This window comes from Anabas testudineus, chromosome 21, assembly GCF_900324465.2.
Source record: "Anabas testudineus chromosome 21, fAnaTes1.2, whole genome shotgun sequence".
In the NCBI taxonomy this organism is placed as follows: domain Eukaryota; kingdom Metazoa; phylum Chordata; class Actinopteri; order Anabantiformes; family Anabantidae; genus Anabas; species Anabas testudineus.
The window spans coordinates 16,272,444-16,296,608 of NC_046629.1; the positions used below are offsets into that span (position 1 = coordinate 16,272,444).

General features: G+C 40.8%; 1 protein-coding gene across 1 annotated transcript in view; it reads left to right on the plus strand.

The window, feature by feature from the left end:
* The first annotated feature begins 5,870 nt into the window (after nucleotides 1-5,870).
* Nucleotides 5,871-24,165, plus strand: part of LOC113173097 (ephrin type-A receptor 6-like) — a 132,224-nt gene continuing 113,929 nt past the window's right edge. The window contains exons 1-2 of the mRNA XM_026376393.1: nucleotides 5,871-5,949; nucleotides 13,832-13,896. Of these exons, the coding sequence (XP_026232178.1) occupies nucleotides 5,871-5,949; nucleotides 13,832-13,896 (144 nt within the window). The remainder of the gene's footprint in view (nucleotides 5,950-13,831; nucleotides 13,897-24,165) is intronic.

Here is a 24,165-nt window from a genome sequence, read left to right on the forward strand (position 1 = left end):
TACTAATGGAAATTTAGGATTTGGGGATGGAGTGTTGAGGGGTGGGGGGGGTAGGTCTCAGGAACTGTCAAGTCACTGAATGCCACCTTGCATCACTGTTGACTGTAATTATAGAAGCTGTCAGAGACGGAAAAGGAAATACACATCCAAAAAGAAAAAAAAAGATGCTGTGGGTGATGATGTTTATTGTGCTGCATGATTATTATCAACACTGTCATTTCCATTCTGAATTCATTCTCTGTTGGTACTGTGAACATGACTGGGTGCGCACCATACAGCGTTGTGTTGTCTAATAAGCATTCCCCCACAACACAAGTGCCTGGCTGATGACACTCCGCTGAGTGAGCAAATTATACTCAGCCTCTACCGGAGAATGTCGCGTTTAGGAACAAAGGAGAACAGAGATGTTCTTAGACACCTTTCAAAACTCCTTTAATGAAAGCAAATGTGCAGGAATTATGGGAGATTATGCAAAAATGTGTGCAACGCCATACTCAGGGGTTTGTTATGTTGTTCCATCCCCTTATCTGAAGTCTGAGAAAGAGTGAGAAGAGCGCATTAGAAGTGTCTTCATTTCCTGCATTGTGAATGCCTTTCAGCAGTTCACTTGTATTATAGCTGTAAAATAATAATTATTAATAACAATATTTATTGTGTAGAATATTGTAATTCTACTAGGCATAAATATTACTATGGAAAAAAAAAGGAACCTGTCATAAAGCTAATAACAATAAATGATGACGGGAGGCAGAAGAGACGCATGGACTATTGAATAGCCGAAGGGACATTGTGCGGCTTGAAAAAAAGTGTCTATGAGAAGCTATCTGCTGTCAGTAAAGGCATCCCATTTTCGTCCCTCATTTCTGAACGATGGGTGAATGTCTCTTTAACAGCTGGGGTTACTGACACACCGGCTCCCAGACCTGATGAGCTGCTCTTTCTATTTGCTCTGCTCATTCTCCTGAGCACCGTGGCCATCCAGATTAGAGCCTATGGCCCATTAGGCAGCCAGGGAGATGGGCAACCTCGCAAATGTAGCGCAAGTGTGTACGAGGGCTTGCGAGTCTGTGTGTTGCGAGATAGACCCTGCAAGTCATTCTGGGGAAAAATGGTCTGTGGGAGAGTTTTTTGACTTCCTTATGAGACCCAACTATCCTGACAAAGACCCAAAGCCTAAAGAAAATAAGTTTCATTATTTAATGTTGCCTCATTAAAGTTCAAGGTTAAGTAAAAGTTTTCATTTCACACTAAAAAAACATGAAAGCCTTCATGTTTGGTTTAGGATGCGGTCAGGTTAAGTAGACTGGAGCAAAGCTGTAGATTGAATTAACTTGGGAAGCATCCAGCTTCATGCTGCAGCACACTTTATACCTTATATTTTCCCTAAATTTATGACGCATAGACGCTGCTGCATATTGATTAAAGCTCACAACTCAGCAATCACTCTCTGACACAGACACAGTGATGTGCACAGAGGGAGGCCAGGGGGCAACAAAAACATGCATAGTGTAGTGTTGGGCATATTGTGCTGGACCTGATTACAGGGTCCACAGGGTGTTCCTGATCAGCTCTGCCCTTTTTGTTACTTTTGAAATAACTAACATACCTTTTTCATTGATAACCATCATCACAGTTAATAATGTGCGGTATACGGCTGTTAATATTATTTATAATGTATAACTAAGCAAACATGTTTTCTATTCCAACTTAGATGTCAATTATGTGAGATCTGTCTGCACAACCTGTGTTACTGTGATCAAGAGGCCAATAGAAAATTAAAAAAAAATAGTTCTCTCACTTGAAAAAGGCTTCGACTCATGGGATGCTTGGAGCCATTGACTGTCTTTGTTTGCCTAAATGCCCTTGCAGCAATAAAAAATAAACCTTTGGCTTAACCCTAGGTTAATGATGTCCACTGTGTACCACCCTAAGGAGCCTGTGTTTGCCAGCCAGGCATCTTAATACAAATGCATGATGAAGATCAAAAGACCTGACTTGTATTTCGAAAACAAATCAGAAGACAAGGCAGACTGAAAATTGCTGCAGGCAATTTGAAGTGCTGTAACCATGGTTTGTTTTTTAGCTACAGTTTTTCTTTTTTCTTTTTTTTTTTTCTGTCACTGATTTCCGTTATGCTATTTGAAAATATTCAATGTCATCCTCGCCTTGGGCAACAGAATGAAGCTCCACACAGATAACCAAGTGTTCCCTCAGGGCCAATGCAGTAATGAAGAATAGGAAAATGGGTTTACGGTTGCAGTGCAGAATCCTGCAAGTCTCAAAGTTTATTGCGGATGATGTGCAATGTAACCCCCACCGTGGGAAAATGTGTTCAAACATCAATAAATCATTGCCGAATGAATGTCTATAAACAGTGTATAATTCACACATCTAATCAGAAAAACTGTCTGAGTGTTGTGTGGTGTATTTTCTTTAACTGTTCCACTTTCAGTGGGTAATTAACACAGAGATTCAGGGGACTTTATTGTTCCAACCCAGAACAATCCTGTTTAACTGCTGTGTAAGTCCTCAGACGGCACAGCTTCACAGCCAGTTTAATTACAGCATCTTTACTTGGCCGGAAGTGGATCAACAAGAGTTGGATTAAATTGAGTTTTTTTATTGTTTTTTTTTTTTTGTTTTTTTCAGTCGAGTTAGTAACTGTTTTTACAGTTAGCAATGTACATTATTAGTTCCTTCTTCCTCTACAGTTTAAACATTAAAGTGATGTACACATTTATGCATCAATAAATATAATTCTTATTCTTAAATGGGCCGTTCTGCATAATCAGCTTTTACTTTTGGTATTTTATGTGCAGTCTACTGTGCATCAGTAAAACTGTGAATGCATGACTTTAACTTGCGGCAGGTTAAAAGTTGAATATCCGAGTACAGTACTGCTTCCACCACTTTTATTATGTCAGTGGAACAAGCAGTTGTCGTGGTGTCTTGTAAGTCAGCTCCTTTGGGTCCAGTGAAAACAAAGTAAACAGATAAACACTTTTTTTTATGTTAGAGTCGTTGGTTAAAGTTTGTGTAAATACATCACAACTAGATATTTTAACTATTCCGAGAGTGGGACACACACACATTTGTCCCCCTGTAAGAATCATAGTGATACACACTCAAGCAACATACTGACAGAAAACCCAGATGAGCAAGTTACTTTATAGTATTTATTGGTTTTTGGATATTTTCTCAGGCTTAAGATTTGTTCTGAGATTTTTTTCTGAGATCAATCCTGTTTTCACTGGCACTTCATTGTGAACGCGACATTAGTGAAACCATCAGCGGCATAAAGTCTCATTGTCTCTGTCAGTTGTGCTGATGTGGTCTTGTTCCAGCTCTTTGCTTGTGATGAGTACAGATGGACAGAGCTTGTTCTCTGTGGACAAGGGGGAATCATAGCTCACAGTTAGGCCGCCTATACGACAGTCACGCTTCATTGACCACTATTACAGTAAAGGAAACCAAATCATTGCCGGGTGGGGGGTGGGGGGGCAAAGAGGACCTTTTCCCAGTTTGCCCTTTTTAAACATGATTCAAAGTCATCACCCTCTAAGGGGATGAGAGATGATTTAAGTCATCAGCAATAAGTTCTATTGTGCATTTTACTGATAGAAGTAGTGTAAGATGTGCTGCAGTAGTTAGTGTATTCAGGTGGCAGTATAAGAAGGAGTTGATGTATACACAACCTTCTCTCTAGTGAGTAAAGCCTGTCAGACGAGAAGCCAATCATCTGCTCACATTTTATACAGTAGATTGCTGCTGGGATATGCACAAAGTGTGACATCGATTGGAGTATTTCATTCTGTGGCCATGTAAATGACACTTCTACAGGACACATGCTGTACTGTTAAAGCTGGTCTAAACTTTCTGCAGCCGCCTCTTTCTTTCTTTTTTTTTTTTTTTTTAGCTGAGAGGCAACACAGCATTTATCCATCTCTTTATAGCTACAATACATCTGCGCTGTGACGTTAATAGCTTGATCCATTTCTGTTGAGGGTGCGGCCTCCCTCAAGCAACAACAGACACAAACAGGCCACTGTGGTCAATATATATTCTTCTTTACAACCCTCTGTCCTCCTTTTAGTTGGATCGCCGTGCTGTGCAAAGTCAGAAGTCGGTTGGCACCTTCTCTGCGTTGTTCGGTGATTGGCTGGGAGCTAAGTGGCGGTGACGGCATGTGATGTTGATGTATTTACCTCCTCTGTGCTGACAAGGAAGCTGTTCTTACATCCTGACTGACTGGGTCTCATCACAGCAGCCAGCGTTGCTTTGTTTAATCCCATCAGGTCGGGGAGGGTTTGCTTACTCACTGGACGAGACGTCCATGAAGATGAGAGGAAGACCTTCCTTAATCTTGGCTGACATTGGCAGCTTGGCAAGCAGAAGAACTCACAGTTGAACTTGAAATGGACGAATATGAAGCTACACTTCCTCTGGGAGAAAGTTTGCCACACTAACATATTGAACATATTACGATATTGCTGTTGCACATCAGTGCTGCTGTAGCCTAATTATCTATTACCTGTATGTGTTTTTTTTTTCTCCCAAGGTTGGTTGGTTTTCAGGTGTTTCACAATGAAACAAACAAACAAAAGAAATCATTTTATTTTTCATCACAGTGAAGGTGATGAGGAAATTGGCACATTAAACTGTCACTTGAATGGAGGAACTTTAACAGTTAGTCTGTGTGCAGGGAAACTCTTTTTTCTATTATTCAATTTTCATGGAGCAGCTCAGGTCTTGTCCCCAGTTGACATCTTCATCCCAGTCTATCTGTCTGCTGTTCAGCTCAACAGGAAAAGTTCACAGTGCAAAGTCTAGTTTGCCTTAAGAGTCTCACCGTATAAATATGTACTAATGTATACAGCTAAATATAACCTACACATTAACGTATAAGGGTCAACATTAAATGTTAAAACATCATCTGTTCACATTCAGATGTTCGATGATTTCAAAGATTTCAAATTGATCCTCAGCAAATCCAGTTAAAATGGTTTAACTCATTCCATCGTTTGCAGGAAACTTATTACATTCATCTTTTACAACTATATGTGTGTATAATAAATAATGTAGAACAGCAGAAGCTTCTCCAGGCTGAGCTTCAGTAGTCCATTAGTCCAAAATCATATTACGCGAAGACATATTTTACCATTATCGAGTTTGTGTATAAAATTAGGAAGCCCTGCACTTCAACTAATAGATAAGACACCAATACATACACACACACAAACACACACACACAAACACACACACACACATACGCGCGCGCCATTGCCTTGTCAGCTAACCCCCTCTAGTGCCGAGCATCCTGCACAGATGCGCGCAGTCCTCCCACTGTAGCCGCCGCTTCAGCTGCTCCTCAGCTGCATCCCGATCATTCCTCTGTTCACCGTCCCCATCTCGCTGCTGCAGCGGACCGGACTGGAGACAGGTCAGTCCGTCGGTCCGCGGCACATTACCGGGCCAACAACAGGATTTCGTGGAGTCCGTCACGACTCGGCGCGCCACGGAGACGCACAAGATTAATAAGGACATTGTAGTAGTAGTGCAATCTTTGAGACAATGCAGTGACGGTGACTGAAGTCCGTGAGGAAAAGGCTCAAAGTTGCTCGGATGTAAGAGTTTCTTATCTCGTCTGAAATTTGACTTTCACTTGATATTTTCTGGACTTTATCCAAATGATTTGCGTTCCGTTCTGCGCCTTTACCTCCAGTTGAAGGATGTATCACCCTACGCATCTCTACAAGCGGGAACAGTTATAAGGACCAGGACCAGTGGATCGGTGCTCGCTTCTCTCTCACCACGTTACCTCTCGGCCAGAAGTACCTCAGAAACAGCCGGTGATAGATGTTGCAGCAAACATGAGTGCTGGAAACAGATTTTTCCTCGTTTCACTTTTTCTCGGAATTGTCCTCAGTCACTTCAGCCACTGCAACCAAGGTGAGAGACAAAGATTTAGTGCTGACATAACCTCAATTTTGGGTTTCCCCAACTTCAGACAATTTCTTTCCTCTTGTAGTTTTTTTTTTTTTCTTTCTTACATAATGTTACATAAAAAAAACAAAAAAAGGCTTCACTAAGTGGATGCATGATTATTCCTTGTTACTAATGAGTCAGTGAAGTAACAGCACAGGACACATTGAAAAGGTTCAAGCAATACACTGACAACATCCAGACAGACAGGGCAAATCACAGAGCAAAGGTCGTGCACTTGACTCTGTGCATAATGTGTTAAAAGTTTGAAACGCCAGGCTTCACTTTTTGCCTTAGTCTATATTAATATTTTGCTTTATTCATGAATAAAGCTGGTGTCAAATATCATCAAACAAATCCAATAACTTCATATGTCTGTTTCTAAATTCAGTTTCATGTGATTACTTGCGTTACTCTTAATAATGGTATGACGCATAATAATGCGCCACGACTTAATTCAAAGCTCAAATCAGATAATAAAATGAAGAACAAGTTTCATAAAGATCGGCTGGTGAAATGACAATGGCATGGCCCGAGGCTGCTTGCAATTACTGAATCGACATCACAAACACGCTTACAAAGACGGGGAGGCAGGCACAAAGTACAGAGACAGCCAAAGATTGAATCATTAAGTGGGTGACAGAGTGAGAATGTCAGTGCTTCTATTTGAAGGTGTGTGTGTGTGTGTGTGCTGGCATGTCTGTTTTTGTGTTGCATTGGATTTTAAGCATACATACTGAAAGGTTGGGAGCTGTCAAAGATTTACATTTATTCAGTGAGAGAATGTCTGCGTGTGAAAATGTATTTCAGATTTGCACACGTTCATTTCGTGCTGTGTGCTTGGGTGAAATGGCGTGTGTGTGTGTGTGTGTGTGTGTGTCTGTCTGTCTGTCTGTGTGTGATTGTGTACATGCGGCGACACCACTGCATCTATGCTTCTTCTGCATAAGCTTAAAGTCCAACTGTAGGGTCTCGCACTTGTGCATGTGTGTGTGTTTTAGCATGATTCCACACACCGAAGCCATATGAAACACTCTCTCGCTCTCTCTCTCTCTCTCACACACACACACACACACACACACACTGCTGCAGCATCAGTGAGGTTTAAAATAGTCTTATTGATTGTGCGAGGACACAGCGGGATCTGCCCCCCAGGTTATATTTTATTGTTCTCTCTGTTCAATAAGAGTGATGCTACTCCCTGTTCTCCTCGACAGCTGCTACATAACAGCCTCACTCTGTGTTTTTCTCTGCCACAGACTGAATGATTGAACTGATGTCTGCTTTCTATTGTACTTTAGTCTGTCATATTGACTGGTCTGGGACCTCGGCAGCACAACCGCAGCCACTGTGCAGCACACACGGCGCTGCAGCTCAGCGTGGAAAACTTGATCGTTCAGGTGACAAAAGAAAAGTGTCTCATTAAATGCCGAGGCACCTCGCCACGTCGCGCTGTTCTCGATGCATTGCTTTCACGTTTGCCAAAGAAATGTTGGATTCCCGCTGCGTGCAGTGTCTCGGCGAGTTCAAAGGTTTTGGTTTCTGGGGACAACTCAGTGTTGGCTCTGAATGGTTATTGATGATAAATTTCCCAGAGGCACGATTGTTTCAACCTTTCTGCTAAGTTCACATTAAATTCCTGCTGCCCCGTGACCATGAAAGTGAAAACTAATAAACACATGTTCCTCCTGTTTTTTTCCTGCTGGTTACAGTATACACCTTGTTATGTAGGTAGACTAGGGACAAACCTAACACCACTACATGGAGGCGTTTTAGTGTAGTTCCGTGCTTTTGAACACGACAAAGAGAGAAATCCAAAGGACGGGGATTTCACAGACAAAATTGGGTGAGATGTCAGCTGTTAAGAGAACAATAAAAACCAATCACCTTTTGCTTCTCGCCTGTGTGCCTCCTCTTGCAGCAACATATCCTTCACATCCTCCCATCTGGGATTGCAGACAGTTATTAACAAAGCTCTACTCACTCACTGCCAAGTATGAACAAGCCTGTTTTCCCCATCAATAAATCTCTTCCCATAACATTCCCATTACATTTATTCATTCATTTCTTATTTTCTTCCCTCGTGAAGTCAGTTGAAGCAATATTTATTAAAATGAACATTCCCAAATCTCATTTGCTATCCTGATCCCTTGTAGAATTTTCCTGAGTGGAAAATGGCTTAGACCCAGAAGAGGAGAATGATGTCTTTGTTCCTCACTTCTGAACTTGTTCAGCTTGAAAAATCAAGAAAGCAACTCATCTTTGGAAAATGGATGAACCAACTGAAAAGCCCCACACATGATTTATTTATATATTTTGTCAAATGTATCTCACTGAGATCTGATGAGCGCTTTTTGAAAGACGGCCAACAACACATTGGCAGAAAACGGTTGTCCAAGCTGTTTATGGTTCCTTACTGCAAACCTAAGAAGGGTGTAGCTACAGTAGGAAGGCGAAAAGAAAACAATAATTCAACTCGTTACATTGATTTATGTGGATGTGCTGATTAAAGCTTTCACTGATACCACCTGCAGAGAACTGACCAGCAGCGTGCTGTCATAGAAAATCAATCAAGCAGCCAATCTGGAGCAGCCACAAAAAAAAAAAAAAACTCTACACCCTTGACTTGCAAGAATGGTGTGTATATATTTTATCAATTTCAATGTGCAGGTGTTTAATTTGAAACCATTGTTTAACACACACACACACACACAATTGAGTGTTAGTTTCAGCAGTGCAGACTCATTGTTGTCGAATCTTTCTTCATATGTGTTACACAGTGGCACACATACAGGTAGCTAAGGTATGGCTGTTTCAACGTTATTACAGTTGAGTGGAGCGCATGCTGCTACATGTAATGAAAGGTGTTTCCACAAAGGTCCCCTGTCTAGAGAGACTGAGATGACTCCAGGTTGTAGACTGTTAATTTTGTCAGGGCTCAGTTTCCTCGAAGGCATTTCCCGTATTAAGATAATGACTGTGGAGTTGTACTGTATGTGAGCTTTATGGCCTCCTCCTGAACAAGATCCACTTCATATTTTACTCGTGAGGAAAATAATTCTTTTGAATGTCACGAACAGTCAGGCAAATATACCTCAGTGAATGCTGTTTAATTTTAAAATGTCAAATATGAATAAGCTTTGGAATTAAATGGAGCATGCAGCACGGTGCAGCATGCAAAGCTAAAGATTGTACAGTGGTGTTCTGGCACGTTGACGTTGAGAGTTTTAGGGCACGACACCCAGTGGTTAAACCCTGCGCAGGTGTTTTCACTTGTTTAGCCTCATTTACAAATCAGAAAATTGCATAAAATGCACGTTCATACAGAAACTGTTTTAGTGTACTTCTAAAACGAACAGCTTCCTGTATAGATATGAAGAAGTCATTATCCTTGGCATGTTTTGAAAAATGGTTAGTGATCTTACAGAGGCAATGTAAGTTAAGCGTTTTCCTAAATAAATAAAGAAAAAGAAGAAAGATTTGTTTATTCTCAAAACTTTTGAAAGTGTGTCTGTGAGTCTCTTACAGTGTTAGCAGATAGCAGGGTGCTTATACTCAACCTTGCACCAGCTGTCCTTGACCCAGTGCTGAATGACAAGTTCCCACCTTACTGCCACGATTTCCCTTCATTAGGACTCCATCAGTTCCAATCAACCACATTTGAACATTTGCTTTGCTGCCGTTTACTGTGTCGGTAAATGTTTGATCATGGTGGAATGTGTAGAAAATCCCGCCGTGCCTGTCAGGCTGCGTCTGCCGTGGATAGATTCCCATTTCACAGCACATCATTCCCTCGTCCGCTGAGAGTGCAACACTTTGTTTACACGACTAAATGACAATGTGCAGCCCTCACTGAAATACTCACCAAAATCAATTTTCGCAAGTCTCTGTTCATCAAATGCTGTTGTTTGTCTTTTAACAAGGTTCGCTGTTTACCAGAATGGGTGTGTAGGGAGCTTGCAAAATAAAAGGTTTTGTCTTTGCTTGGAGAGAAAAAGACTTTTTGCTTTTTGAATCACAATAATCTCGTAGGCCAAAAAACATAACTGTTGTTACGGCTGCACAAAATAATTACTATACTTAGATTACATTATTCTGAAATATCCCCTCCCCCCAGATTCAATTTTTACAGCACAGTGAAAATGAAAGGACTCACAACCTTAGTGATGGCAGAGAAGTGACCTCAAACAAGTGCGCCTATTATACTTTTTACATAATAAACTTAAACCAGTGAGTCCAGATTTGCAAACTGCTCCAGTTCAAATCAACTTGAAGTTCCAGTGGTTGAGACTACCTTTTGAGTCTGTAGTTATTTTGGGGTGTTTGTGTGAACTGTGTAGGTTGTAGGCGAGACAAGAGGTGTCATCATTCTTCTGGAGTTCCATATATTTATGAGTTGGCCAGCTCATGTTCTATTTACATCTAACTAGTGGAAGTCCCAGAGGACCCTCAGCCCCAGGCAGAGTCTGTGGGTGCCTCACTGAAAGATAACTCTATGGAGGGATAGATAGAGAGAGAGACATAGGGGATGGATGGATGTACATTGTACACAGGCAGTTTTATTGTGCATTTCATGTACAGCACCCTCATTTGTTAGTGGGTTCACACAAAAAGTGCTACACACAAACACAGACAAGGAAAAGTGCACACAGGCGAAAATATCTGCTTACATGCAAAGACGCACACATATGTACGTAGCACTGTTGTTATCCAGGAACATTGTAACTATATTTTGTATTATTGAAAGCTCAAAAAAGTACAGTACACACAAGCAAACCCACTTTGGTTGCAGATGCTTTCTGTGCACCGCTGCTGTGGTCAGGTCATACCTGTAACTGCTGTAATGTCGGCTTTGCACGGTGTCAGGGTGCTGGAGGTGTTTCATTTCAAAGCATCTTTTGTCCTTTGCACAAACTACAGTGCATTGTACACGTTTTACAAAGGTTGATTCAAAAAGTACCTCGTGAAACCTTTCTATCAAGGTAAGAGTCACAGCCGGTGTGTTAGAGTATCAGGCAGGGAAAGGACTCACAAATGCAGGTACATAATAAGAGCAGGCAGGCTGGTGCAATCTGAGGTGAGTTTATTAAGAAAACAGGCTTACTCTGCACTCTGAACTGATAAACCAGGGAGACGGGGATCGGAAAAGAAGAAGCTGGCATTTAAACCAGAGCAAACAACGACCAGTGTATAATAGTCCAAACTAATAATCTAAGCAAAACCAGGCAGGTGAAACAAGCAGGTCATAGGAAAACAGCTTGGTAGATAGGAGATCATGGAAGACTAAATGAATACAGACACAAACTGTGGCCACAAGAGTATTTCTCCTGACTCTAACAAAGTTGAAAACAGACTTTGAACAACAGCGCAGTTTACTTTCACACCGTCTCCTAATGTAATGCACATAGGCTGTTTGTTATTTATGGTAAAGTGAGGTTTGAAACAGCTCACCGCAGAGACTGACACAGCCCACTCTCAGTAATTAGGCCAAACTCCAGGAACTGTGTTGCTTACCTGCCTACGGTAGCCTAATGACGTCCATTAACACCACTCGCAGTGCCAGCTCTTTCTCCACCCTGGCACCAGTGGCACAGAGCCGACGCTGGTGTGCAGGAAACAACACGCATAGGCGCTGGAACTGATCCAAAACCGGTCAACATGGAGGGAGCATTAAACTAAGCTAGCGGAGCAGACAGGATTGGAAGATGGGAGGATCAGCATGGAGCCTTACTTTGCTGTGTTGGTCAATCAATAGAATCATCTGCTACATATAAATGCATGCATTCTCCAGATTAAAGAGGTCATTAAGACACATTCACTGTCATTCCCCTTGCATGCCTCTCGTATGTCTGTTTTGTCCACTTCGTCCCAGTTTGCTTGGGGAGTCAATCGTAAAGAGCATATGCTATTTCTGGAGGAATCCCATTTTTATTTGAGTATTTGGTTAGCAGAGAACGTAAAAAAGACTCTGTTATTATAATGTTATTGTTCTTCTGTATCAATGCAGATGTGTAAAAGGCATAAGGTACCATGATACATTAAAATGTCACAATATATCAAATATGCTACAACTTGCTCCACTGCCACCAAGTGGACAAATAACTACTGCTCTAAAGCACTCATTAATTTGTATTTTTTAATGGATTAAAACAATTATAACGAAGTTGAAGACGTCCTAATTTTACTGCTGGTTGCCACTGACTGGAAGAATAATATAATAACAGACAACACAAACAAAATGCTGTAAAACACCTATTTAACATGAACTGAAACAAGCGCTATATTCTGTATCTGCTGTGCGCCCTGTAACATTTTCTGGGGGAGATGAAGAGCATTTAGTTATGTATGACAGACACATACACACAAACACAATGAAAACCTCAGTGAGCAGGTACTTTGCCAATCTCTGTCAGCCAAGCTCCATCAGTGGTGTACCCGTTCATAACTGAGAAACAGACAGATGTAAAAAATGTCCCTTCTTCTGTTCTTCTTGCCTTGATATTGCCACACTCGCACAGATATAAATAGTGTGTTTCTTTCGCACTGACAATGTGATTTGCGAATGATAATATCACAGCATTGAAACTACCTCATTTGATGCTCATTTGGTTGTAATAGCTAACTATCCCAGAGCAATGGTGTTAATGGAGATTAATTCAGGAAATATTGTCACTGATTGAGATTTGTGTTGGTATAATGAGCCCCCCAAGGACCACTTACAGAGCTCTAAGTGGACATCATGACTGGCTCACACTTAAAACTCAGTCATTATCTAAGTAGAAAATATAATATGATTTGTCAGGAATCAGCTTTGGCATTAAGTGGGTGTGATTCTGAGAGTAACAAGTAAGCATAAAGTAGATGGCTGCTTAAGGACAACTTTACCGACTCTTTCAGATTCACATGACAACCTGTAACTGGCTTGAAACTGTCTCTATCTGAGCACCAATTGTTTTCTTACAGTATTCTTAATTCATGATGCAGTGTATCTACACATAATTACAATATAACTGTGCCGCCACACATACTCTGACACTTTTGACAAGGTGACTGGATGGATTCCATGTAATATTTATGGAGTTTCAAAATGGAACCGTGTCTACTGTCTATTCCCTAATGTAGTCACAAGTGTAGGTAAAACTTCATCTATTTATTTTAAGTTAGTGCTGGCATCACAATGAAGGTAAACTCAGGGAGCCTGCTTCCTTTCACTGTACATCATTTGTCACTTGGAGAGACAATTTCCTCCTGAATTATTAAATCTACTGTCCTTGAGAGCAAGACGTAATATTGTCAAGGAGTAAAACTGCATTGCTTTTAACACTGGAAAGTTGTAGTCAACTGACAACTATGACATACCAAGATTAATAAAGGAGCCAAATGTTACCAAACAGCAAAACTCATACAGTGAAAAACACAAAAACAAAAACCAACCATTTTCATGTACCCGGCACGGAAAGGGTTAAAGACAGATTCATCTGTGATTGTATCTCATGAACAGTCTCAGCCATAGGCAGAAGAGGACGATATTGTTGTGAGTGAGACTGAAGTAAAGCTGTGGGTGGAAGCGAAGGATGGCAGGTAAGGGAATGGACTGTTGACAGCAATCTGGCTGCAATCCATCAGTCCCCAGATTGTGTAGCAAGTGGCAAAAAATGTTGCTCCCACTGTACACGCTGCCACGCGCATAAATATTCATCAGAGAAACTCATTTCTGCTAATACAGAAAACGTCTAAATGAACACGTTGATGACTGATATTTCAATTTCCAGCGTGAGAATAGGACTTTTTGTGTGTTGACAGATTGCTAATGATACTATTTCCTCTCTCGTCTTTTTGCCCGTTTCAGTTGTGCTGCTGGATACAACATCTGTGCTTGGAGAACTCGGATGGAAGACGTATCCTATAAACGGGGTAAGAGGAGCGGCTGCGCTCCCGATTCTTGCACTCTGGCCACTGTATCTTGTTCAAAATGCATGACCATCGCCGCATCAGTGAGATCAATTATATTGATGTTAACAGGTCAGAATGGATAGCAGAGATCTGTTTCATATTCACATCCTGGTTTTTGTTCACATCCCTCTGTCCACATGGGAAATACTGTAGCTGGAAGAAAGCTAATGACCCATGGTCTCTGAGGATGCTCCGCTTATGCTGTTCTGTCTTCCTTTGTCACTTGTCACGCTGGTTTTACTTTAGGGTGGCAATACATGTTTTACCCATTCTTTAAATATCAGTGAATGGAAAACATATAGTTTTGGACACAAAACTAAATCCAACACATCAGATCAATAATTTCTTTGTATTTTCAAGTATGCATTATTAAGTTGACAACACAAAATGAACATTTTTGCCCAAATTTTCCATCTGCCAATGCCATTCACACTGTTCATCTTAGAAGGGCATGAAAAACTGAATCACACTGCATCAAAACTCTCTTTTCCCCCCGTCTCCCATCGCTTCTCAGCTACAACCAAAACAATGACTGTTTGTATTGAACGTTATTCTGTATTTTATTCAGCTGTACCAAGTGAAGCTGAAAAATAAGAATAATTTCTGTTTTGTTCTGGCAATAAGTGCCTCCAGCTCCACTGCAGCATCCAGCTGAAAATCAGAGCTTTGGAAACAGCAGTGAGTGCCAGGCTGAAGGTATATGGGCGTCATAAATATACATTTGCTGACAACCAACCGGAACATTTCTCAGATCAGAAACTTCATGTTTCAATCTTAGTGTTGTCAAAATACCTAAAGGATTGAAAATGTCTCCTTGTTGAATGGTATAAGCGACAAATTGGCTGACTTTCCCCTCCTGTGCACTGTGCCAGTCTTGTCTCCATACCCATTAACTACAGCACAGAGCAACTCAGGATGGCGACTTGTTGTAAGTAAGAGGCCAAGATTCTCACACTGTAGTCATGCCACTCACCTATGAGTGGTTTATTGTCAGCAAAAAGTCTTTAGTGTTAAATCTTTTTTTTACCTAGCACCTTTGATAATATCAGTGTCTTTACTGAAAGAGGTGACTGTTTGCAGTTCAACCCTGTGTTCATACCTTTCACTATCAGCTGTCGACTCTCACTGTCAACACTTTTCATTTTGTTGCCTGTTGATATTAAAATATATAAATTAAAGACATAATTCACTTTTTTGCCTTTATTTATCATGGTCAGCTTTTAAGTGATCTAGTGCGACTGACTTTTTTTGTCTCCACATCTCCCACTACGTTTACTCTCTGTGGGGTTTGACTTAAATGATCCTCTGCTGGAGGGAGGATCCCCTGTCTCCATATCTCTCCCTGTAAGGCTCTCTGTGGCCCATATCAGGGTTATGGAGGTGATTACATCATGTAGGTCATGGTGACAGCTGCCCACAGCGTTAAGGAAGAGCAGAGAGGGAGGCTTCTGCCTCCATGATTAAGCTGTCAGCCCTCTCGCCTCCTCACTCATCCACTATCCTCCGATTTACCATTAATATTTAAGGCATCGAGGTGAGAGTGCCTCAGGGAAAGTGTGAAGATCTAGGGAGGTAAAATAGTTTAAATCCCCCTTCACTACCTGGAAGCCAGCAAGAGGAAGTCAATCCTCACCATATTAGACACAGCCTGGTATCAGACCGATACAGCAGCGCGCCATGTAGCTGCCTATCAGAGTCGCACACTGGTTCTAGTTCTGGATATAAACTGCTGTCTGTCAGCTGTGCCCACTACGCATCTTAAAATAATTTCATATGCAGTGGCTGCTCCAACATGATTACCCGATGATGAGTTTAACAGGAATATAGCTGGTTGTATGATATGAAATTTGAGGTGAAGTGGAAATCGAGGAGCATATTTATGGACGAGTTTTTATCAAAAGCCAGTAAACATCTCTCGCAACGAGAGGAAGGTGAGAGGATGTGTAGGAGAGGAAGGTTAAGCACAAGTACGTGGCCTGCCAGCATTACATCACCGAGGTAATGGCACTATTTTAAGTTGAAGTTGGATAGAAAAAAAAGTTGTAAAAGTTTATAGACATTGGGGATGATGATATTCTTGGGAAGTGTAAGTCACGCTGAATCTAAAAATATACGCATCATGTCTTTGTGTACAGATTTGGCTGAGTTATGACTCAGAGAGGAATAAGCCTATAATAACTCCCTTCCTACTGTGTTTGGAACACCAGCTTGCACATGTCCTTTTCACCTCTTTCAGTGTCTTTGCCTCACATCTCTCTCTCTCTCTCAGAACCCCTCATTCAACTCTGTCATGCTTCCCTCGGGAGGCGTCTCTATTCTACATGCACCCAAAAAACTGTTTGTTTTTTTTTACACTTTGCAACAGTAACTCAAATTTTCTGACTTATACAACACAATATTTCTTGAGAGAAGGTTAAAACATAAAAGTTCACAGCTTTCCTCTTCTTTATAACACTTGCGTGCTATAGGCAAGTTTGTAAGTTTAATCAAAACCTATAAACTAATGTTGCATCTTTTTGCCTCCTATATGATACATCTTTGCATTTGTGAGTCACTTTGTAATAGTAAAGTTATATGTAAGGATTTAGCTGTCCATCTGGGCGGTGCAGGAGTTCATTAGCAATGCTACACTGTAAATTCCTTGCTATGAGCAGGATTAAAGCAGGTGAGATCATCACAGATGCCTGGGAATACTTTTAATTAAAATGAAAATTAGAGGGAAAGATTCAGACACTTCATTCAATTAATTAATTGTGGTTGGTCTTCCTCATCCGTAGAGTGATTCCCTGTAGTCCACAGAGCAGTGGATGGCAGTGAACAGATGTTTAAACACTCCAAACATGAGCCTGTGCAATGGTCAGGCCCAAACCTTCAGTGCAAAGTGCCCTTTGATTACTTTATACCTGCTCTGCTTGGAAAGTAAATAGACCTGTGTCAATTGGCCTGCGAGAGTAAACCATGCAAGAAGAGTGGTTGTTATGTTTGGTAATGACTTTGCTGAATGTGGGAATATCCTCAGATTTAGAAAACACATTCATCCCTAAAGGTTGCACTCATTAGATTTGTGCATATTGAACAACAACTGATCTTTTTTTTCCACGTCTTTCAAGGTTGTAAGGGTTTGCAAACCTTTTTTTTTTCTCGAGTAGAAGTTAATAATCGCTTGCGTTTGAGAATGCCAAAGGCGAGCTGATACTTTTGTGGAAAATAGGTGGGGGGGTTGTTTTCACGAGGCAGACGATGTGTGCCTGTATCCCCAGTCTCATCTTCCATGTTCTGCAATGCTGAATAGTGATGAAAAACAGGGCGTCAGTGGGGGTTGAATGAGAGAGAGACAGAGAGGAGAAAGGAAAGAGGCTTGATTTGGCGTCTGCATGCAGCCACAATAAGCTCCACTCAGAATGGGCAGACACACTGCTGAAATATGCATGAGTCATTTCCCAGTGGTGGGTGGGGGGAGTTCACGGAGCCGAGAGAGAAGCGCTTATTTATTAAATTACATGAAACAGCTTTAAGGGATTAAGAATGCCTAATGTCGCCTTTTGTCTTCACTCATTGACATTATAATGGCAATTGAGCAGAGGCAGGTGTGGCGACAAAGAATGATAGTTGTCCGTCAGAGAGGGAGGGAATTATTCTATTTTTATCCATTGTCAGGGATCCCAAACAGCCAATAAGTCAGATATACTGGGGGCGTATGAACACAGAATTATGTAAGCGGGGAGCACAACACAGGCGCATTGGTTTATTGCTGCGAGAACACTGTTCAGTCAAATATGAGGCTGTGCGGCCTCGATGCCTCACAAGTGTTCAGCTCAGAGCGAGACATTTGTCTGGGTCGGAGAGTGTGTGTTTACAAAGAGATGAAGGGATTCAGATTTTATTTAAACTAAAAGTTTATTAGAATCTGGCTCCTGTGTTGTCACCGTCGTTTGTGATATGGATATTGCATTTGTTGTTTTTCATCATGTATGTACTAACACACCTAAACTGATTGGTTACCTTCCTTCAATTTCATTACCATGGGATTTAACTTAAATATCTACCTCATAAGATGCTGCTCTTACACATTCAGCTTCTGGTACCAGCTTGTTTGTGCTGCTTTGCCTTCCATCGCGCTGCCGTCTACTGCGTTATCGTGTGATACTTCACCATGATAATATCCAGCTTTCTTTATCATTCTCCCAGTACAACAAGAGTAAGCTCCAGCAGCAACTAATCGACATAAAGTCCTCTGAACAAATCGCTCTGTCAGTTATGGGAAAAAGTTTTCAGAGGATTGCTGTCAGATTTGGGCTTTGAGTTTCGGAGGATGGGGGGTGGCAGCGAGGGACGGAGTTGAAAAGAAGAGAGGAGTACAGGAAGAAAACAGAGGGGAACGGAGAGCGGCAGGAGGCTGTGTCAGGGAGTGATTGGATATAACTGAGAGGAAAAATGAAGATGAATGTGGTGAACACACCAAACACACATTCAAGTGCTTACACTCTCACTAAGGCATTTGCACACCCTCTCAAGCTCCTTCAGTCCCCCCACCCCATACTAATCCTTAATCTTTTCATTGCGATATTTAACCACAGTAATTGATTGCAACTACACGACCTAAGGCTTATCTCGAAGCACTTTCTCCATCCCTAATACTATTAGAGTTGAGAGTGAGAATGAACAACATAGAGGAGAAGAGAGAGGCTAATCTGTACGTCAGTGTCCTTCATAGCTCAGATAAACTTCTCTGAGGCGTGCAGCTGAGTGATGGCCGGCAGCGTTACAAGACAAAAAAAAAAAAAAAGGAATAATCCAGAATCACTCCACTTCTCCCCACGGAGGCTCTAATATGAAAAAAGGTATGATGATTTAGCACAAGTGTTCGTCTCAGGGACCTCTGCCATAACCGGGCTTAAGCAGTGCCGGGGGATTCCTTAATTGGCTTGTTTCTTGTCAGGGACACACCGAGGCCGATATCTAATGCGCTCCCACTCGGCATCTCGCTGACAGCAGAACATATCCTGACAGCTTTTTGGGCTAACCCTCACCGTGTGAGGAATGCAGCGAAGCTGACTTAGAGGAAGAGCAGAAGGGAAGTACCATGTGGATGCAAATGGATAGAAGGAGGGGAAGAGCGAAGAAGGTTATTCAACACAAGAGCTGAATACATGAATACACAAGGTAGAATATGTGGCTGCTGTAAGACAGATAGGGTTTGGACAGGAAGATGTTTCTGTTAAAGGATCAAAAGCTTCCGAATTTTTTAGATAACAGTTTGTTTTAAAAGCAAATTGTTCAAAAGTTCAACCTTCATATAGAAAATCCGCCCGTGCTAAAACACTCCAATCCTTTTGCACCACTACCAGATTGGTCATTTTGCTGTAAGCCAAAACGTCTCTTTTCCCAATTGAAATGACAAATAGAGTGTGTGGCATACTTTGGCAGTTGTAGCCAAAAGGAAATCACATTTTTGGTAACCGAGAGGCCATTGTAAGCTCTCTTTAAGTTGGAAACACCATTCACCATCATTTCGCATTTGAAAGAACCAGCAAGACCAACACAGCTGTGACCTTCTCTGGTGAAATGAGTCTGCACTACAGTTTCATGTTTTGAAATTTCTCATTTAATCCTCGCTTTATAGTATATTAAATATTTTAATCGTATCCATCCAACAAATGGATAATAAGATATGCTGAATTCAATGCTACATTTTTTCCTTACTGGACATTAAGTCAAGTGTTACAGCTGTTAAGTCCTGCTGAAAGAAAAATCAAGTATTCAAGTGTCAGGGTAATTTTACTGATTGAGAAGTGGAGTGCCTTTTTCTGTCTACCCTCTCTCCTTGTTATATTCCTCTCTGTGTGTCCAGATTTGTCTTTACTCTCCCTCATCCATTCTTCTCCACCCCCCTACCCCTTCCCTTTCGCCCCATCTTACCTTTGCTGCATATTGACGTCAGCGCACTAAGATGACTGATGCTTTAACTACACAGAAACGTGAAGAATACCTCAAGTTACAAGATATTACCATCCTACAGTGCTGTTTGTTTCTTTTTTTATTAACCAATAGTAGACCCTAATCCCATAAAATGATCAGCTCCACTGTAAATAGAAACAAAGAGTCTGGAGAGGTGTTCTGGCTCTGTTGATACCAAAAGTCAAGTAGGTAGATTCTGCTCACATGGGAATTGATGTCTAGGTAAGGACACTGTATTACGGTATGACCTGCTGACACACACACACACACACACACACACACTCTAATGGGTGCATATACTGTACACTGAGGTTTGCCCACTGACAGATCTCGTTCCCTCTCTCTCACTCTCTCACATGATGCTGCTGCCTACATGCAGCGAACTTGTATGCATAGACAGAGAGAAGCGTGCGCTTTCAGGTTCACATGGAGGTTATTTTTGTGTCATACATACACTAGTTCTCTCTTCCTGTGCATGCACAAAGACACACACATACAGTAGTAACGCTACTACTGCACACATACACACAAACACATGCACCAAAGGAACTGTGAGGTAGCCCAGTTAGAGGAAACCTGCCTAAGGTCGCAGCGCTTTATCTCTACTAGGCTGTTTACTCCTGTCTGTTTCACTTGACTTGCATCAGAAAACTATATTACAGTGACACATGTCTGCTGTAGTCCATATCCGAACTCTGCAGTTTTGTGGCAATGACTTTAGCCCCCAAACGATGGTCAATTACACACAGTCAGTCACACCATTGAGGCAATTCGAGATTTTTGTAATTCTAATTTTGACTTTTCATATTGTAATTTTGATTAGTCAAAATGCTTTTGCTATTCAATGTTATAACAGCCTGCTAGAGACGTGTTAAATCTTTTGAAAATCATAATATTTTGATAGCTATAAGCCCTGACAAGCTCCGTGCATGCAAGTTGACTAAATGCCATTATGCATTTATATTTCTGACATTTTAAATGCCTGGGTGCAAATATCATCCCAGTGTGGTGAGGGAAAAGTAGTTTCTGAAATCTGCACTGAAATTTGCCTCATGTACCCCTTAGAAGCCCCTTAAGGAATTTTGTTTGTTTGCTTTTTGGTGGTTTGTGTGTGCTTTTGTGTATTGTTTAACACAAAACATTGGGAATACACGTCTGGAAATAGCTTTATACTGTGATTATATAAGTAAGCGTATGACCAACTTTGGTATTGTTAATATTATTATTTAATGTTTCTTATTTTTTTGAAGATATAAGTTTCCTGTTCAGTTGCTCAAGAAAATATTGCTTGCTCCTGCCCTAGATAACAATTTCAAGTGTCTTTCTAAACTTACAGAAAATTGTACACAAACCTGAATTCAACTTTCTGAGATACAATAGATTTCAATTCTGTATTAGAAAATGATCTTCCTCCAGGAAGAGAGCCTCACTCCTTCTATCAACAGTTGAACATCTTTCTTCATCTCCCAGATTATGTGTGGTTGATTGAAACAGGATTTTTTTGGAGCCGTCTATATAGTCTTGTAATAGCTTTGTGCCTAGCAGAGCAATCGCAGTGCTCCATCAAGCTCTGACACATCCATTTGTCACACTCTCTGTGGTCAGATAGAAAACCAAGGGAAGATGCACATACACACTGAGATGGAACTCCAGGAAATGGGTCCCAGCATATGGTGTTATCGCATTTTGATGTCAAAACAGAACAAAATGCATCTTCACCTGTTGTATTGTTTAGATATGGACATGTCAGGGAGCTGTTGAAACAACTATTGAAGAAAATCCAGCCTGACACTTTCAAATGGAAAATAAAATGTTCCAAACTGAGATTGATCAATGCAAAGTTGACATTTCACACGCCGTCTGATCAATGCAGTCAATGTAGTGACAAGCTAACGTGGAAAATGCATTTTCTGCAGTAGAGCTACTAGGCCACTGTTTAGGTCATTTTAAATGTTAGACACATAACACTTTGTTGAAATGATTCCTTTTGAATCACTTACATGTTTTCAATATTTTTGTATGCAATGTTTTGGTCAGATAAGAGGAAATCTTTCTTATACTGTACCTACTCTTATTGTTCAGAGGGACTGACATCGGTACACAGCACATCAGCCAGAAAGTGTGTTACTTAGCCCAGGTACACTGTCCAGTCCCAAGCAATAAGCCTTTGCAGGATTTTATTAATGTGTAGGTGTATAAGTGTGAGAGCTCAAAACTCTGTATGGGAAATTGGAAAGCACATTTTGAGATCACATTACTTGGACACAGTTCCTGCAGTCAGTAAAGTGAGGATGATGTTCCATGTACAGTGTAGTTAAATTAATTTGTGTTTTGGTCTTTAAAAGCAAAATAACTTAAAGTATAAATAAATAGTGTATTTTTCCCACTGTGTTTTTTATATATACTGTAGACCACAGACCTCTCAAGACCTCTTGATTTCACACTGGTAGTTTAAGTTTGTAAATAGTAAAAGTGGAACTGGTCAGGGCATATTTTAATACCATGTATTAGTTTTGACCTGGTTTAGTTCTACCTTACTGTTGGCAATTTTTATATAATAGAATATAAAAGATAATATTAAATTACTAACATTCATGAAGTTGTTAAAGGCTAAACAACATAAGATTTAACCATAATAAAAAATTTTTTTGTGATAGACTGGTGACTTGTGTCCAGGGTGTCCCCACCCTGTCTTCCAATGTTAGCTGGAATGGGCTTTAGCCCTCCACAATGTCCTCAGGGATTAGAGAGTGTAGCAAATGGACACATGGATTTTCTATATCTTTTGCTATTCATTGGGTGAACTAGTGGTCAAGTGAGAACAACTGTGGCCAAGAGTAGTGTCTAATCATATACATAAAAATAGCAACATAAAGTATCAATTTCACTCTCAAACATAAAAGCCTCAAACTCTTCCCATGTGTGGCATCCCTCTCCCACCATCTCTAACCCACCCACAGAACTTACAATACAGTAGTGATGACCGTGATCTATATCTGTTACACGTAGATTACACCCTTTATAGTTGCTGATGCAGCTGCATAAGTACACCTTTGCAGCTGGTGAAGGTCGTGCGTCCTGTCAAGCCCAAAATTGAAATGGTTCCCATACATACATCAAGAAATGGTTTCCAAATGGGTTCAAATAATTTGTATCCATATTCATAGCATGTATCCCCCCCAGAGATGTGGGGGAAGAGTTGCAGGGTTGACATTTGATATTAAAACCTGTTTATCTTGGTAGCTGAGGAGAGTTTCCATGTTCCTATGTAAAACTGCTGGTAGGGCATACAAACAGTCTTCCATTTCAGCTCATGAATATATTAAGTTTCCGCTCGCTTTCCAAACCCCCTGAATGTTGAAGAGGGTGTTTGTGATTAGTTTTGCTGCATGTTGTAACAAAATATTGGGATATAAGATTCATCAGAGCACTGCAGGACAAAAACTTCTTCCTTTCTCCCTTCTCTTTTCTCCCCTTTACCCTTGGGGGCCAATTGCCTAAAATCCCAGTGATGGCAAAGTCCTCACATGTAATATAATTTGTATCCAAGACGTACAAAACTCGCTTATAAGCTGGGTAGAACATGAAGAAAAGATAGACCATGGGCAAATATAAAATTTATACTCGTGATAAATAAGTCACCTATGAGGTTGGGATCGTGGATCCAGACCCAGAACTGATAAAAAAACCTTCTGGATGGAAAGTAAAACATCTTTAAGAATTCTAAGTAGCCACTGAACCACATTATTTTTTTTATAAATATGACCTGGATGACTGAGAAACTTCACACACCTGTAATGTGGAGTTTTTGGATTGATGAATTACAACCATGTCCCCATGACACCACACTAATTGTACTACTATTAAAAGCGTGTACTCCGCAGTATGAAGTTAGATGTACTATATTAGTTTTTAGAATATTACTCTTTTGGCAAAATTATAAAAACAATTCAAAAGTTACCATTCTTTGTGTGTGTTTCTTATTTCTTTTCTCCCTCCTCTACTTCTCATTCTTCTTCAATGAAATGAAGTTTGAGGCACAATAAAAAAGACATAAGGTTAATTATCCCACAACACTCCACAGTTTCCCATATCTGTCTCTTTTACAATCAGAAACAGAAGGATGGGAGAGAGAAACATCGTCTCCTTATCGGCGCTAACTCCAATCAAGACCTTAGATTCTAGATGAGAAGGGGGCTGGGGGCATTTGGGGTCAGAAGATGGTGCCTGCTAGAGGGATATGGTTTCATTGGAGATGAATGTTTTGTCTGG